General features: G+C 43.3%; 1 protein-coding gene across 1 annotated transcript in view; it reads right to left on the bottom strand.

Moving 5' to 3' along the window:
• Positions 1–2,277: 2,277 nt before the first annotated feature.
• PINX1 (PIN2 (TERF1) interacting telomerase inhibitor 1) overlaps positions 2,278–18,435 on the bottom strand; it is an 83,469-nt gene continuing 67,311 nt past the window's right edge. The window contains exon 7 of the mRNA XM_082656845.1: positions 2,278–3,059. Coding sequence (XP_082512971.1) covers positions 2,586–3,059 — 474 coding nt within the window. The 3' untranslated portion in view covers positions 2,278–2,585. The remainder of the gene's footprint in view (positions 3,060–18,435) is intronic.

The raw sequence follows: 18,435 nt of genomic DNA on the forward strand, positions 1-18,435 counted from the left end.
TATTACAATTAACAGAAAACAAAAGAAGGGCACTACAAGACAACATTTAAGCACCTCTTCATGGGACAAATCTTTTCCTGGGAACCTACTTTCCCTCTTAAAACTGAAGGATGCCAAGAAAAGCACTGATGACTACAGAATTAATACATTTTCACCGAGTGAAATAAATTAAGGCAAAAAATAGGGCTCATATGTTAACAATTTTTAAAATATCATGCCTATGAAATTCAAGTGTCCAGAGAGCATACATTTCATTGTTCTAAATTCCACTTTGATTCAGAAAACTAAGTGGCCTGAAAAGGAGACACTTGGGAAAAATGAAAGCTGAGCATTTCTAGAGGAAATATTCTGTGTTATTCAAAGCAAATGGTCACGATGTCTGCTCTTTGCTGAGCGTGTACCTTTTTCTCAGGCTACCCACTCGATTATTAAAATCATTCAGTTCTTTCTGCGATGCTTTAATATAATAATTGCCACGGTCTACAGGTGCTCTCCATGAGAGTCGCACTGCAACAGTCTCGCGATGCGACTGCCTTGGGTTCCCAACTCTGAGAGCACCCCTGAGCACCTCCCTCCTCTGGTCTTCCCACTGCCCACTTCACCCCACCTGGCCGAGATGCAGCTCCCTGCTCCCTAAATGCCCATTTGTTTCCTTCCCTTGCATACAATTCAGCATATCCTCCTGGCTCTCATTTTTACTGGCAAATGAAGTTAAAAGTAAATGAAAAGGCAAAAAACCCTACCCCAGTCTAATATATATCCATATATCTATATCTATATATAAATAAAGATAATTCTCTTTAGGTTTCATACATACCCACTCCCTTCTGGAACTCTAGTTTCTTTCTGGAACTCCCTTCTGGAACTCTAGTTTCTTTCTGGAACTCCCTTCTGGAACTCTACTTCTTTTGGAACTCTAGTTTCATATACAAGATAGGACAAGCACAGATAACTTGGCATGTGCCCTCTGTGAAGAAAAGTGACTTTAAAAATCTTTGGTGCTTTATTAGACTGGACATTGCCTGGGATTCTAAACTCTGAGGGCCACAATAAACTCAGACACTACAACTCAGGCTCTGAATTCATACGAATTTTCTCTGTGGGGTGTGTGCGTGTGTATCCTTTTAAACAACTAGCACCATTCGGAATTCTTAGGAGACTAAAATCAAACATTCTTCATATATTTTCTCAGTTTTAAGAAACTTGGGGCCATGCTTCATTTCTAATGTGTGACCCCGAGGGTTAAAATCCAGGGCAAAAGCTCATCAGGTGGTAGTGAGTTTTCGTTACTGTTACCCAGGAGCATCTATAAATCAGGTGGAAGGCAGCACACGACCCGCCCTTGTACCACATCCTCAGAGTTCCCGAAAGGTCTGCAGGACCGGAGCAGGCAGCCAGCAAGGGGTAAGAGAAAACTGGGAACTGAAAATCTGGGGGGTGGGGGGGGGAGCAAGGAAGATGGAGTAAAAGGGGGAAAGGATGAAAAAGAAAAGGAAGGAGAGGTCAAGAGAACAAAGACAGCAGAAGAGAGGAAACCACAGTGCTGGACCTCTAAATCTTAAACATGTGCTTTCTTTTGCATTCTGTGTCCCAAAGAGGGTGTGAAGGTGTCTGCAGTTTTCCGGGGAAACCGCGTGGGGAGGGTTTACGCTGCACACGGGGAGACACGCCACGGGATGGCAGAGGCAGTATAAACCCAGGAGGTGACACCATCTGGTGGGAGCAGGACTGAAGGTGTCTTTTACTCTTTATGTGATATTTATACTTTTAGGAGCTTTCACAAGGCAGTTCCAGTCTAGATGAAAGTAATTTCATAAGCTTAGAGTCTCAGTTTTTCTTTCAACTTCCTGAGGATCCCCTGACGGTCACCGTTAAGGAGGAGTCCACTCTAGGGCACCTGTCCTTGAGGACACCTAATGGAAATGTATCCGACCACCGACTCTCGCTGAGGAACCGCAAGAGGGCTCCTGTGAGAGCGCTGGGAAGTTAAACTGCCCCCACCGTCAGCTCAAACTCCTCAAAATACACGGCTGCCACTGCTTAGTGGAAAAGACGGCATTAAAACAAATTCCCCATCAGAACCAAACCAAACCAGACCAAAACAACTCTCTGATTTGGGAATGTAATGATATAAAAGCAACTTGGCAGAAACATACGGTTGGCTATAGAACAAAAAGAGCTATCTGAATGCCAACTATTGCCTCTTAATCCTTTAATTAGACCGAGTCCTTCAGCAGGAAGCACAGTTCACTGTTACTGAAAGAAATCAAGAGCAAATACAGACTGTGAGAGACCTACACACACAAGCACGTGCACATAACGATGTACTCACATGAAGGGGAATAAATACGGTGGACTCAGAGTCTAAGAAAGAAATGTATTTGTTTCTGAGAGCCATGATTTGGGACACTAAGAAGTTCTGGGAATCCGATTTGGGAAAGCGTGAGGGCGAGATGCAGCAGGGCCGGGCGTGTCCGAGGCTGCGCGCGGCTCGCGGAGTGAACCGGCTCTGCCGTCGGGCCAGGGAGTTTGCCCCAGCAGCGCCCTGACAGCTGAGAAGCTGGGAGGCCCTGGCTCCAGAGAATTTATTTGGAACCTTTCTTCTTTTTCCTCTTCTTTTTCACTGGTGTTTCATCCAGCGTACCGTCCTCTGCTGTCTCAGCTTGCTTCTGTCCCCTTTTCTTTTCTTTCCTGTTTCTGGGCCTCGAGGGAGGGTCCCGGTCATCGAGTGGCGCCACGCAACCTTCTTCACCCTCAGAAGCAGCACCAGAATTCTCGTCCCAGCGTGGGTCTCCCAGCTGCCACTCAACTTGGTCTCTCTTCTTCTTGGCCTTGGGGTGGGTGCAATTCTCCACGCTTTTATCTTTCCCCTCTTTCTTTCTTTTCTTCCCTGCTTTCCTTTCCACTGGGGTCTCTGAAGCCTCTGGCCCCACGGCCGTGCCCTGCACCTTACTCTTGCGCTCCGCCATGCGCCTGGCAAAGTACTCGCGGATGGTGAAGGCACTGGTGATCATGGGGGAGACGTCAGTCCCCTCTGCAGCGTCGGGACTGGGCTGGCCCTGAGGTGGGGAGAAGAGTAACACCGGTTACGCATCAGCTAGTCACTCACCACCGCCCGGAGCCCGCGTGGCTGGGGGGCCGGGCTCCCCCTGGACCCCTTGCCGGCTGTCGGGTAGAGCTGAGCCGCACGGTGCGGAATGCAGTGGCCACGCGCACCAGCTGAGGGCCGTACGGGGTGGGAGGCCGGGGAGTCGGAGGCTAACTTCACAAGGTAGATGGTGAGTCACCTGGACGCCATTCTGACAGAATGGCCCCTTGGCAACAACCTTATAAATGGCAACGAAGTTCCCAGAGTCTCCATCAGAAACAAGGACCCTAAAAGCCCGGAGCTCTGGGGTGTCGTCAGACACCTACTTAGTCTCGCTGTGGATACACAGGCCTTTGCGCCCTGACCCACAAGCTCAGACGCCACGCGTATATGGGAGCCCCTGCTAAACCAGGAGCCACGTGCCAGCCTCAACCCTGGTGTGTCCAGAGCATGGCCCTCTGGCCGCTCGAGAGAGGAGGCACCGGGGCTGGAAGGGCCCGTGTGCCCCCTTCCTCCCGGAAGGAACAGGAGAGCTGGGGTGCCCTCTGCCCTCAGCTGGGGGTGGGAGACATGAGACGCCCCCCCCCCCCCACTGCTGTGAACTAGACACCCATGGCTGTGTCCGTCTGCTTCTAAATGGAGGAATTACTCACTCATAACCGCCGGGATTAAGTGTGGTTTACATTTTAATTTTACATGAATACACTCAGTTGTAAGGCTCGAGAAGGCTTGAGAAGAGGAAAACAAAAATGCTAACTTAATAGGCTGGGATAAAAAATCAAATGCTGCTATCACACCATATAGGTTGTGGCTGGCTGGCAGTAGGGAGATGAAAAGGTGTGCGTGAAAAAGGAAGCACCTTCAAATGGAAGCATATAAGGACTGTGCTTTAGGTAAGGTCAGTGTCTGGAATAATTCTGCCCACAGTCTTTTAAAATAATCAAGCCCTTAAACAAATACACTAAACTTAGGTTTTCATAATTACCTGGCTTCTCCCTTCACATTCACTTATTCACACAGGACGAGATGGGTGGTCCGACCCTTTCATGAGGTGGGAAAACAGTTTTCTGAATAAATCAGTTTCCAAATTAGGAGTCTGCAAATTATTCTGAACTGGGCGGGCAAAGCTCTGCTTGTGCAGCTAACTTTATTACAACCACACATATAACTGGACAAGGTATTTTCTTGTTACAGCAGCACTCAAAACCCGGCTCAGTGGGATCAAAGTTGCGTCCCGTCTGAAATTTCGGCTGAATCAGTATTATATCAGTGGGCAATTGGGCTCTGAATGGCCGCTGACCCAGCAAGCTCTCCCCAAAGGGTACCTTACCAACAACATCACAGCTTATCTAATCAGCACAAACCTTATTTTACTCAGGGCTAAAACCACAAAATCACGTAGTCAGTTTCTTAAATTTCAAAAGGTAAAATGCAGAACATGTGGAATAAACCAAATGAGCTTTTTAAATGTTATCTATCAATATTCAGTTTGGGCTGGAATCCCACGAGGTAATTTTGAGAAAAATTTTAAAATAGCTGCCACAGGAGCCAAAAACACAAGGTCATTTTGTCTTTTTGTTCCTCAAATGTTGAAAAAGAGCTGAAATTTTGCACAGCAGGATGAAAAATCTTCTCAAGCCTCTCCTGATCCCAGCCAATCCCCGCCTGATGGACGAGAAAGGTCTTGCCTTCCGTTTAGTAACGGCACACAGCCACACACGGCAAGTCTCCATGAAGCAGGCCTGTTTACATAAAATAGGTCTCACTTAGCTTCACAGTATGAGAGGAGTTTGTCTTACGTGGGCCACCTCCTCTGGAGTGTATCTGTGTCCTAGGAACTCAAATTCGAGTCATATCCTATGGCTCCTTACCTTGTTCACCTGTTTATTACCTTCTGAATTCCTGCTTTTAACAGTTAAATCACAGGAACTAAGTACTGGTATTAATCACACTTTTAATTACTAGAAAACACAAGATCATTTTTGAGTCACTTGTTGAACTCTGCGGGTCTTTCTAATCCTAGAAAATAACTCTGCTCGTAATCAAGTCCTCTGGTGATAAGGATTTTAATAATCATGGGCCACTGCACACCAAGCTCAGCGGGGCGTGGAGACAAGCCAGAGAGATGCCAGCACCCAAGGGAAGTGGAGGCGAAACAATGACTTGCAGGGGAGAGTGGTGGGCAGCCTCCCACACTCCAGGAATGTACCTGTTTTGAAAACCATGGCAACAAAGGAGGAATAGGTTGCAGACCTGACTGCTGTAGAAGCAAAGCCCAGGTCTCATATTTCATGACTTTATAAATCATAAACCCAGTTTTACTACAGTGATTACAATCCCTGTTTCTATATTCTCAGCCATGAATGCATGAATGTGAACAATATACACTTTTTTAAGAAAATGAATACTTTTCATATCTGGTCTCTTCTTCAAAGTAAACAAGTACTGAGAAAAGCACCGGCAACTTTTTAGTACTCTGAAATAGCAACAAACTCGCTTCTTCCCACATTTCCACTAAACGCATAATGCAACCCCCCCACCAAAAAATAAAAAATCTGTAATACCAAATGTGACTTTCACTGCTTCATAAACTTTGAGGATCCCAATTTGCTAACAGTGTTCTAAAATCTAGTAAAATAAATTTACAAATAACTTGAAAACTTCCTGTTCCATACAAAATACTAGCAAGGGAGGTATGGTTAACTAATGATCTTACCGAACATTTGATTTAAGCTTAGGGATTTAGGAAACCTTTTCTTTTAAAATTCCAATTCCTGCTATTAACTAATGGAGAGCCTTAGATAAATCCCATAACCTCTCTGGGTCTCAGTTACTAATCAAGTCAAATAAGTAGGTTAAATTAGACCTGAAAGTCTAAAATTTACTGAACTATGAAATGACATTTGGGCTGGCCATTCCTCTGTGACACCAGACAGCAGAGGAGGGATAGTGAGGCTCTATAAGCAGGTAGCAGGTGAGCTCAGCTCATAGACCACTGTCACCCCAACTGTCAGGCCAAGATGCAGGAGTGACAGCAATGCACCTACAAGTCCATCCACAGAGAATATTTTACACCACCTGTAAGAGAGCATACAGCGGGAGAGCACATCTAGTAATACTACTTAGGAGAACAGAAAGGGCCAAATACTATTTTGCAATGAATAATTTGTAAGCATTCATTTAAAAGAACTGACACTATATATTAGAAGCTAAAATCAATAAAAGCAAAAAACTGGGGTGACTACTAACTGGAATATGAATCTATTTTAAACCTAAGTCCTGGAAATCATCCTAATATTTCTAAGAAAGGTAGTAAGAAGCTGGAACTTTTAAAATGATAATAAATTCCCATTTTGTACTTAAGGTTTTGAAGGTTCTCTTTTTAGATACCTTGGCTTGAAAGTCTCCACTGATCCTTTACATACCCTAAAAATTTGTGTTCTCAAGAGGCAGAGAGTCGGGAAAATACCAATGGAAAATACCAATATCCGGATGGAAGCGGAAATGTGATGGGTTTCTGGAACGAATGACCTGGCAAGCTCTCCCTCAGCTTCATGCCTCTACAGTCTAAGATTCCTTAAGTCCTGCTTGAATGCCAAGAGATAAAATAGCTGTCCAGTCACAGCATACGCAAGGACAGTCAGGCTTTCCCCTGGGGACAGTGAGGGATAGAGTCTCTATAGTAGGAGCTAGGTAGGGGTCTCTCTGTAGAACCTCCAGCCTTTCTGTTGGCCTTGATGTCCCGTCAGTTCACTGGTCTCCTCACTCAGCTGGGGAAGGGACATGTCGCCTGCAGCTGTGCATATCCGAGGCCATGCAGTGCACCTAAGACGAAGAAGCTTTCCAAAGACACAGTTCGGTCAATGAGGAGAAACGGTAAGGGAAACAACGAAACAGTTTAAAAGACCTCTCCCTAAATTTGTAATATATCCACTACTCTACCTCCCTTTTTGTTAATTAAAAAGAAAGATCCAAAGCTACATTGAGAATCTTGAATTATTTTCCATATATTTTAAAAGCTACCATTTTAAAAATATAAAATGAAATAGTCTGTGTTGTTCTAAAACACTGTTTCATGGGTCAATCTTGTCTGCCTCAGAAAACCCCACAGTGTTCTCATTTCTTTCAGAACCTATGAGTGTACAGCCTGTGTTTAAAAAAACATTTGACGATGGATTTTCCCAAGTGACAGCAAGGGCCTTAATTTCTACCCCAACCAATAAACACTCTGAGGGTCAGAACCCAGGAGGACTGCTCCCCAGCTCACAGAGCCTCAGTGGCTTAAAGCCAGAAGAGCCCGGCGGGACTACTCCCTCCATCATGTGTGGAGACTTGACCCAGAGTGCCCGCAGCCCGGTGCACTGAAGAAAGCGGCTATCATTTCTTGAATGCCTTCAGTGTGGCAATCACTTATTATCGTGTGTCACCTCACCTTGACAGGGGTAGAAACCGAACCTCAAAGCACTTAATATTCAGAAGGCCTGACGGTGGGAACTGGCAGAAGTAGGATTTGGCCCAAGGCTGCCAGGTGCAGAGCCCGTCCTCCCTCCACGCCCTCCACGCCAGCATCCCAACTTCCGGCCTGCATCACACAGACCCACTTGTCACTGTTTCTCTCTTCAGAAATCATCCCAACACTTAAGTATATATCAATTGGTCCATGCTCAACTTTATGAGGCAGAAGTTAACTGATGCTAAAACTTCAGGTCGAAAAAAAGGCCACAAGAAATAGATACTACTTTCTAAATAGAAAAAAACTCTATTATCTAGTTTGCAATTCATATAAATAAAAAAATAGCCTGAAACCAGGCTTAAGAGTTGTTGTTTTTTTGTTTGTTTGTTTGCGGTACGCGGGCCTCTCACTGTTGTGGCCTCTCCTGTTGCGGAGCACAGGCTCCGGACGCGCAGGCTCAGCGGCCATGGCTCACGGGCCCAGCCGCTCCGCGGCATGTGGGATCCTCCCGGACCGGGGCACAAACCCGTGTCCCCTGCATCGGCAGGCAGACTCTCAACCACTGCGCCACCAGGGAAGCCCAAGAGTTTTATAATTAGAGCTGGAGAATCTTAAGGCCTCAACCTATCTCTGGCCATTCTGAATTACAAATGGGGTAGGGGCGGGGGGCGGGAAGAGTTGGATGCAAAGGACACAAGACCTTGCAGAGAGAGACACTTAAGAAATTAGCTATCATATACCATAATCATCTCAGGTGCCTGAAAGATGCATGTCGCCTTTTCTCAAATGGCTACAGAATGTCATGGGCTTGTTCTTCGCTTCTTTTAGGTACTCTGCCTAGAGGCTTTGCAGCTCAGTGAGCTGTCTGCTCAAGCTCTTCTGGGTTCCCAGTCCTCGGTGTCATTCAACCATGTCTACTGAGATGGATTAACAGTGAATTGCCCAAATATAGAGGATTCTCTTTACTATTCTCAGAAGAATGTGGTTAGTAACTTTTGGGGCAGGGATCACAGCAGTTTGGATAGAGAATTCAGGGAGGTGTTTGGGGCAGATGCACCACAAGCATAAAATCTTATCAGTTATGATAAGCATACAGTCCAGGATGAGCTTTCAAAGGCACAACGCTTTAGCTCACCAGCCTTTCTCATATGTCACTGCCGATCTTAAGTGACAAGATGATTGAAGCCTTTTGATTTCCACGTTGCGACACAGGCTGCAACAGTAACCCTTCAATGAACTTTCTCATTGAAAGAAAAAGCAGACAGCCAGAGCTCAAGGGTAATGGACTTAGCAACAGGGTCATTAGCTCTGAGAACTACTGCCTGTGATGAACAAATGCACACTTCCAGCCCAGCCTGTGTCATCAGCTTGTGCTGCATTAGTCTGTGAAGAGTTAAGAAAGCTTGGCAAGTGAGTAGTTTGAAAGAACACTTGCATCTTCTCTAAACTTTCCGGCAGGACAGCTCTGACAAACACAAGTTATGTCTTGATGTCTCCTGGGAGGCAGAAATTGCGCCCATCCACTTAGGACAGCGATGAATTCAGGTATGAAGCCATTTCAGGTATGAAGCCCGTCAAGATGGGGGCAGTGCTGAGGTGAGGGGGTGCCAGGACATGTGAGCACAAAACCCTTCGCCAACAGAGGGAGCCGAAGGCACTGCCGCGGTCGCCTGTGATGCTCCCCGCGACGCTCTTCCAGATTCTTCATACACAGTTGTATGCGTCACTCCCTTAAAGATCAAGTGCAAAGCTGCCTCCTTCAAGAAGCTGGTCCCCTGTGAACAACCTCCCTTGGTTACTCCTGTGACTAGCAATTGGTTACTTGTACTTTCTGGTTTTGTATAATTTGCTTTCTAAGCATCTTCCCAAGGAATTTTTAAGTTCCTTGAGGGCAGAAATCATGCCTATTTCATTTGGGTTCAGCACAGCCTCTAATGAAGAACAAACACATGGTGAGCGCTCCAGGAAAGCACAGAAGACACCAGCCCCAGGCAGATCCAGGCTGGGAAGCACTCCCACCCCCTCACTGAACCAGAAGCTTTGTATTTGTCAGCACAGGTTCCTCTGCGTGCCAGGCGGGGCTCAAGACTAGAAGGGGCTTGGAAGGGTGGCAAGCAAAGAGAGAATCAGCATTTTGCAGTGGACAGTCTTCCCACCCAGATGAAACCACACCCTTCTAATCAGATGCCACCTTGCCTCCCAGTGCAAATCGCTCCGCTAACTTCTGCAGGTGCATCCCAGTGCCTTTTAGTGTGATCAGCCCATCACTCCCTGTGGCCCTGAGCGATGAACAGCTCAGTCAAACGATCCATACATGTCTCTTCTGGTCTATTATTCCACATGTCATCACGTCACCTTCTGGAAGATTAGGTAAATCGGGAAAATGGGGTGCTGTGTTTTATGGAACTATCACATGCATGATGTGGGGCGGGCTGAACATCAGCCATAAGGTGACATGCGCGGGTTGTGACTGTTCTCGCCATCAAGAGAAGAGGCTGGAAAGCAAGCGAGTTCTAGAGTACATCCAAGGCAAAGTCAGGAGATGACTCTGAGAAGACAAACAGGTGGATCAAGTTCCACGAGAAGCCCCCGGCAGCAGGTTGTTAAGGTGCAGCCTACATGTTATCTTGAGCTCATCACACAACCTGGGAAGCTGCGCATTCCCGCGAGTCATCAGAATGGTTTGCCTCCAGAGGTTAAGCAAGGAGCGATCAACATGTTGGTCATAGAGCAGAGACTGTGCGACTATGTCAGCATTTCTTCTCTTGCTTTCTATGGTAGCTTTTTGGTTTCCACATGATTGAAAACACTGTTTCACTGACAATGAGCTATGTTTGCACTCACAAGAAGTTTACTCAGGGGTAAAATCTGGTGTTTTTTTCAAGATATCATTCACTCACTCACATGTGGAGTTAGGATAAACACACAAAGTCTCAGAAATAACCAGCCGCATGGAATCTGCCTGGGAAACACAATCACTTGCAGGATTAGCAAGCATCACAAGAGTTAAAAACAAATACAAGACTCCACTGACTGACGGGAAGTTTTGATTCGAAGAGGGGTTAAAAATTAAAAAATACAACAACAGAACTAGAACTACACAGCAACTCTTAACTTTACGTGAGTGTGTACATGTGTACAGTGTGTGTATGCTCATGCAAACAGGTTCTAGGAACCCAGGACCTGTGCAGGGGTTCCAGGAGGGCTCTCTGGCTGGCACATGCCCCGAGGGCCAAATCCGGCTGCTGCCGATCAGAATGGTTTTTACATTTTAAATGGGGGGAGGGAGGGGGAGAGAATCAAAGGAAGACTATTTCATGACATGAAAACTATGTGAATTTCAAATATCAGTGTCCATAAATAAAGTTTTGAATTTCATCAGTAAGAAAAATTTGTTTTCTCTCTAGTATATAAGTAAACATAACAGATGCTATGTAAATATTTGCTGAATGAATAAAATTTATTATGAAATATAGTCTGCTTTTTGGAAATGTTAGATGCATGTGAAGTATATACACACACACACGGAGTTGGTTGGAGGGCTCTGGGTTTTGATGAAGTTCTCAATCTCAGTCTCTTGTTAACTTACTGAATTATGCTAGTGAGGGGTAGAGAGGGCTGCCATCTGCCGTTTGATTTCTGGCAGACAAGGACGAAGTTTGCTTACGAAGTGATCTGACATCAAAGAGAACTCTCAACCCACTGTAAGCAGGCAGATACCTCTCTAACGTTAGGCATTAGAACCCTGCCTGGAATTTACAGACTCAGATAAATGAACTGGACAGCTCAGAGAAGATAACGAGGGGACTGGAAGGGACAGAATATCTTGCTTTTCCCTGAACAACAGCAAAGAACTACAAATAATGCCAAATGCCTCGTAGGAAGGCCAGTGCTAACAAAGCTGTTCATTTTCTTTTTTCCACTTGCCTCATCAGCTGCTCAAATTACCACTCATTACGAAAAGCCAACATAAACATGTTTTAAAGGGATGGTTCTCTATGGCAACAACCTCTCTCAAGTAACTGACATCAGAGCTACTGACAAGAGTCATACAGCCTCTGGGGAAAGAGAGGGAAAAGAAAAAAGGAGCAGGTTTCCTGCCTCCCTCAACAGTCTTAAGGCCTGGAAAGTTGCAGTGATCCATGTGACAACATTTCACAACACACTGGCTGTTACAAGATAAACGAGGCTCCTCCAAAGCTAGAAATGATCAATGTGACACAGGTACCAATTTCTTTGATTGAAGCCTAAAAATAATCCAAACTGGCTATCGTTTATGATTCTAGGTCAACTGGTTCTGTTCCCTGCTCTCTGGAGACAGGACAAAAAGCTTCTGTAAGTAGTTGAAGCCTAATGCCTGAGCCTCCAAAAGCAGAAGCAGAGGCTGACGAAGGGCCTGTCTCTTCCACCTTTACTCCACTGACTTGAAAATCACTTAGGAATCATTAACGACTCAAATTTAGGCTCCTTATTATAGAAAGCATAGCATCTTTTGAAGATTTTAGAGACCGTACTATTCTGAAACAAGGAATAGAGTATGAATAGTTATTTGGAATAAGAAGAGAAGGGTAAATTAATTCAGGTGAATGAAGTTATTACTAAAGTCCTCTCCCTCAGCTCCTGTATACTATATGGGATTAATCGTTATATAGACCTCTTTTTAACTGACCAGAAACTAAAGTAACAAATATTTAAAAAATACTTCTAGGAGTAAATTTGGTAGGGCAAAATAATTCTCTGTTTAAAGGATATTTAAGTTAGTAAGAATAATTAGATAAAATCCTGAAATCACTGAGTCGTGTAATAAAAGTAAATTATACAAAAAAAATAAGATCTTGAGGAGGCTGAGGTCCAAAGTCGTGGCCATCCAGTCCTTCATAAACAACCACTGAGCAGCTCCAGCAGCTACTGTTTACTTGACCAGGGCCGGGGCCCAGACAGGAGCTCCCATCTGTGGGAGGCACACACAGTTAAAAAAAAAAAAATTATAAAAAGGTCTGGGTAGATCTCATGTAAGTGTTCTTGCCACAATAAAATTTTTTAAAAAAATGCAACAGGAGAATTTATTTTTTAGAATAGACAGAAACTAAACAAGAAAACCAACTACAATACAACTCCATTCAACAAAACCTCTAACCAATTAAACTGAGATTACAATTCCAAAGAGTTCATAAAAATTAAAATTATTACTGCTATTAAATAGATAATTCTCATATATTATTATCATATATATTTAAATATATCATCTCTTAGTTTCATGCAAGCTATAATTTTATTTTATAAGCAAGAAACATATTAAGGAAAAAGAACAAGTAATATTGCCTCCTTACCTGCTCAAAATCCAAAAAAGTTCCTTAAAGCAAGACCTGCCTCTTGTTTGCAGCCCATAACTGGCTCAACCTCTGTGGAGATTCAATGCCCTGCATCACAGTGCTTCCCAAACTACCAGGGGTGAAGGGCCAATTATTTTTCTTTTTAAAATCTCCTATCTATTGTGGGCCAAGATTTTTGTTAAAAAAAAAAAATTAGAAAACAAAATTTCAAAAAGATATATAAAACACAAGTTCCAATTTCTAAAAATTAATCACACTACTATAAAAGTTTCTAAATGCTTACTCTCAATTTCTGTCCTGTCACGGGCTGGCCTGTGGACGATACTTTTGAGTGGCACTGGTATAAAATACTCAAAGGAAAGTAAGAAAGGTGCTAAGTTCAGTGTAGTAGAAACGGCCATGACCTGGGTGTCAAGAAATCTGACTCACATCTGAGAGAATGTGTGATCTTGGACAAGTCACTGTACTTTCTGGGCCTCAAAGCAAATCGTTTGCAAAACAAGGAAGGAGGGCTACTCAGTGACTTTTTTCAAACATGGTTTTAGCAGTGCGTGTGTTTCTCCAGACGAAATCTTAAACAGAAGGCCAATGTGTAATATACCAGGGGAACAGTGGTTGAGGTGGCGTTGGGGGAACCCAAAGCTCATGTCCTGACCCTCCTCTCCCTTAGTAAGGCCCCCAAGGCATCTTTGACGAACTCTCGGGGCTTTACGGAATACAGTTTGAAAAGCAACAGCTATGTTGTTAAGGTCCATTATAATTCTAACATTCACTGTAGCCTAGATAATTTCACAGCACTCAGTGACAGGAGACTAAGAAACTTGCAAGAATAAAATTGGACCTTTACTATTATATAATAAGCACAATTCTTAAGGTGTCATTAACTTTTGGAATTCTAACAATTGGCTGTTTGTGAGCACTGGCCAATGATGAACGTCTTCCAAAAGTGGTAACAAAGCACCAAGCCTGGTCTCTTCTATACTGTAGTTTTATGTTGCAAACTGGATCTTTATGAGGATCCAGATGACTGAGGATGAAGTTGAGGTTGACTGACTCTTCTGGGTCTACCTGGTGAGGCTCCAAGGAGGACCCAGAGGGAGATGGTAACGCCTACACCCATGTCACCGGTGTCCCTACCACGGTCACTCCAGACTATAGCGTAAGAAGCAAAGTATCACCTCACCAGCCACCAGCTGCGCTAAAACCCAAAGGAAGGTTCCTCTTCATCTTATTTTCATTACATCGCAGGATGAAAATCTGGGAGAGAATGTTATTTCTGCTTTCCTGCCATAACAGAGGGGCAGAAGGAAAAATGAACCAATATTTCACTCTTCTCCTCCAACACTGGGCCATCTAGGTATCAATGTTTTCTTATCACAAAAGCTCTTAAAACCATTTGCTTGATCTGTCAACAAACAAAAAGCCAAATCTAATCCTTTCGGGCAAACCTACAGAAAGTCTAACCAAACAAAACAGCCCAGTGACTTACAGCTCTGGTTGTTTTGGTAGCCCTTGCCCTCAGCCCTTGCTTCTTTTTCTTTTCTTCTGCTCTTTTAATTCATGTCTTATTATGAAGTTATGTTTGTTGGTCTAGAAGACAACATACATTTTTACTGCTACTAAAACAACCTCCAAAAAAAGCAATGACCCACTTTCTCCTTTCTGGCCTTACAGAAAGTAGAGGCAGGCCCCCAAGCCCTGTTTGAAGTCCTTGCTTCCAGGAGATGGTCGGTTTATGTCTCTTGTCTGAGGACAGGAAAAGGATGCACTCTCGGCACCGTGTGCTAGACAGAGATAAGACCAGAGATTTCTGTCCTCAGCACCTTATCAGCTCTTCCTGCTACTTTCCAGAGTGGACAGCACCATGACTGGCAACAAACTAGCCTAAGGGGGGCTGGGTGGTGAGCAGCTTGGGGATTGGAGGGAGGGAGGTAGGAAGGGGTGTAGAATGAAGAAAAGAGGTGAGGTTTTTAACATACCTTAAAATGGTTTTGGTTTGGCTCAAATAAAACTGTCTTTTTAAAAAAAACACAAATTTTACATCTCATTTTGCTAAAACTGCAGCAACAGGGACAGAAGTTTTTACAAGAACTTCCTTTCTGGTTGGAATGCACCACCACCTTCCTTGCTTTGAGCCCTGCCCCTAACTGCTTTGTGCTACTGGCTCCCGGGCACGTAGCACAAGTCCGATCTGCTTGTCGATGTTCCAGCCAGGGGCCTATAAACCAGAGGCTGCAGAGAGAATGCTTCCTACAGGCACACGTGCCTCCATTCAGACAACCAGTGTTTTCTGGGGCCACTAACCACTCCATTTCCGTATCGCAAAGAAACAAGCAAGGCTTTGAGATACTCTTCCAAACATAGGAGGATGTCACTGATGACCTCTTTGGGGAACAAGGCTGCTGGAGCAGCTAAACTGGGCTAAACTGAGCAAGGTAATTTAAATCAGTTATGGCCTCGGTGATTTCTAAGGAACTCATGTGAAAGTGATACAGATTTGGCAGTCGTCTTCTTCTTTTTTTTAAGTAATGTACTTAATTTTATTTATTTGGCTGTGTTGGGTCTTAGTTGCAGCTGTGGGATTTTTGTTGTGGCATGCAGGTTGTGGTGCACAGGATTTTAGTTCCCCGACCAGGGATCGAACCCACGTCCCCTGCACTGGAAGGTGGATTCTTAACCACAGGACCACCAAGGAAGTCCTGGCAGTCTTCTTTTTAAAATGTTTTTATCATGTAAATTTTCAAATATAAGGAAAAGCAGATAAACTAGTATAATGAACACAACGTACCCATTACCCAGCTTCAAAATTTATCACAACAACCATCACCATTATAACCATCTCTACTCGTATTAGTTCAAAGCAAATCAAAAGTATCATATACTTTATAAGTATTTCAGTATGTATCTCTAAAAGACAACAGCTCTAAGAAAAATCCACAACTATATTATCACATAAAAAATTTAACAAAAATCCCTTAACATCACTAAGTATCTAGTCTGTGTTCACATTGACTTTATTGACTTTTAAGTTATTTCTTATTATAATTCATTTGAATCTGTTTCCTAATAAGGTTCATATATTGTGATTGGTTGATATGTCTCCTGTCTCTTTCAGACTATAGGTTCCCACCCCCTGTCTTTTTTGTTTTTTCAAGTTCTTGCTGATGGAACCAAGCCGTGTGTCCCACAGAATTCTCTCAGAATCTGAATTCTGCAGAGTGGATCCCTGTGACATGGGTTAACATGTTCCTCTGTCCTGCCTATGTCCTGTAAAGGGAAATCTAGAAGGAGGCTTATTTTCCAGCACAACATGTCGCCTGATGACAAACTGGGATGGATTCATAGTTAAGTGAGCCTGAGAAACAAACCTGTGCTATTCCTCCCTTCAGTTCATAATGCACACCATCATCTGAGAGATCGGTAGTTGTTAAATTTCAGAATTTCCAAGACTTATTTCACTTTGGAACCCTTTGGGGTATAACATCCCCGGCCACCCCATGGAATTAGCATAGTTATGCTGAACCTACTCTGAGACGGTCTGCTCACACAGACACTGCCATGATCTGGATAAAATGAGTAGTTCTCCTAAATCTTTGATCTACCTTGGCCTGTCTAAGGGGGTGAGCTTTTACCAAAAATGGCAGATACCCGGTAGGGAGGTGAAAAGAGGACCAGGTAAGCATTCCGTTATGAACAACCAGTCTGCTAGGTGACTTTGGGAGAAAAGGCGAGCTCTTCCTTAGCTATCCCATTATTGAAATGGGAATATCTGTTCCCAGGCTTAGTCAGAAAAATCACTCTTCCACCTTGGAATAGACGTTGGCAGAGAAATAATATGTCCTAAATCATTTCAAGTATGTAGGTATCGAGGTTAAAGACTGCCTACAATATAACCATATTTTCTCCTTGGGATTACGTGCAAGCAGTAAGAGCCGCACGGTCTGACCAGTGGGATAACCAAGTAAAGAAGAAAGATCTGGAAATCGGGTTCCGTGTAAAAGTCTGTGCAAAGTTCAAATTACAGCAGTGAATAATTTACAAAATAATCAAGAGAATAAAAATGGAGAACATAATCAGGAATCAATGTACATATAACACAATTAAAATTTATGAAGGCAATTTCTTAAAAAAAAAAATGAACCTGACTTTGCAACCAGTTGCTTGAATCCTTTCACAGAAGAAAATTCCAAATGACTTTAAAACACTGTAATTTGACTGTACATAACCTAATGGGATATACCCTAAGGACAAGAAGAATTGGCAAAAAAACGCTTTTTTTAAAAACCCCTCAATGTACTTTTTTTTTATAATCAAATTATAGATGTTATTCTGTGACTACAGTACATACAATGGGAAATAAGCAAATGAGTAACGTGATATTTTAATGCTTTTTATTTCTAGAATTGATAGATTCTAAGAATCTTACTGTGGATAAATAAAGATAAAAGATTAATGAGGTTAAGTCTTGTGGTCCTGAATTTGAAAAAGCAATATGAATATAGACTCATAATATACTTTATCATTAAAAAAAATTACAGTTCTATCAGTGTTCTAAGGCCCAGGAACAAAGACCAGCTTAGTAGCAGTGAGGAACCCTACTGCCTAGATTTGGCCTCTAAATATCATTTACCACAAAAAGGAACCGGGGAGAAATGGATGACTCCAAATCTGGGGCAGCAAATGTACAAGGTGGGTCTGAAAAATCTTATACCAGGTAGAAGGAGTGATCAAATACCATTTAGGGTCACGTCAAAAGAATTTAGGAACCAACCTGAAGAGGTTCTCACTGGGCAGATGGAAAATTTCATCATAAAAAATAAAGATGACAGGGCTTCCCTGGTGGCGCAGTGGTTGAGAGTCCGCCTGCCGATGCAGGGGACACGGGTTCGTGCCCCAGTCCGGGAAGATCCCACATGCCGCAGAGCGGCTGGGCCCGTGAGCCATGGCTGCTGAGCCTGTGCGTCCGGAGCCTGTGCTCCGCAGCGGGAGAGGCCACAACAGTGAGAGGCCTGCGTACCGCAAAAAATAAAAAATAAACATGACAGATGCAACACATTGGAACATAAATATATTTCAATCCATGAGTGATACAGAAAAGGAAAACTCACTGGTCCCTTTCAGAGAACGCTAAAGAAGCTCTTCCATTTGAAAACTGGTAAATAGAGGAAATAAACAAAATATTACTTATTTATTACCCCTAGGTAATCAAATAGTAGATATGTGAAAATCTCTATTCTAAATTTCATTCTAAAAATTAGAGAGGAAAAGAAAGAGATATGGAGAGGGAATCTACAGATTGAAAGAAACTTAGAGATACATCAACCAATCATATGTGAACCTTACTTAGAGCCTGACTCAAACAAAGAAACTGTAAAGAAAACTAAAATTGATGACATTTATGAAAATTGAAACTCTGAACACTTACTGATGATAGTATGCAATTTTTACCAAGTTTTACAGAGTATAATAATTGTCTTGGAGTTATACATTTTTAAAAAGTCCTTTATCTTTTAGGGATATGTCCTGAAGTACCTTTTAGAGATATGTTCTGAAGTACTGAA

Source organism: Grampus griseus (assembly GCF_964374135.1).
Source record: "Grampus griseus genome assembly, chromosome: 6".
Taxonomy (NCBI): Eukaryota; Metazoa; Chordata; class Mammalia; order Artiodactyla; family Delphinidae; genus Grampus; species Grampus griseus.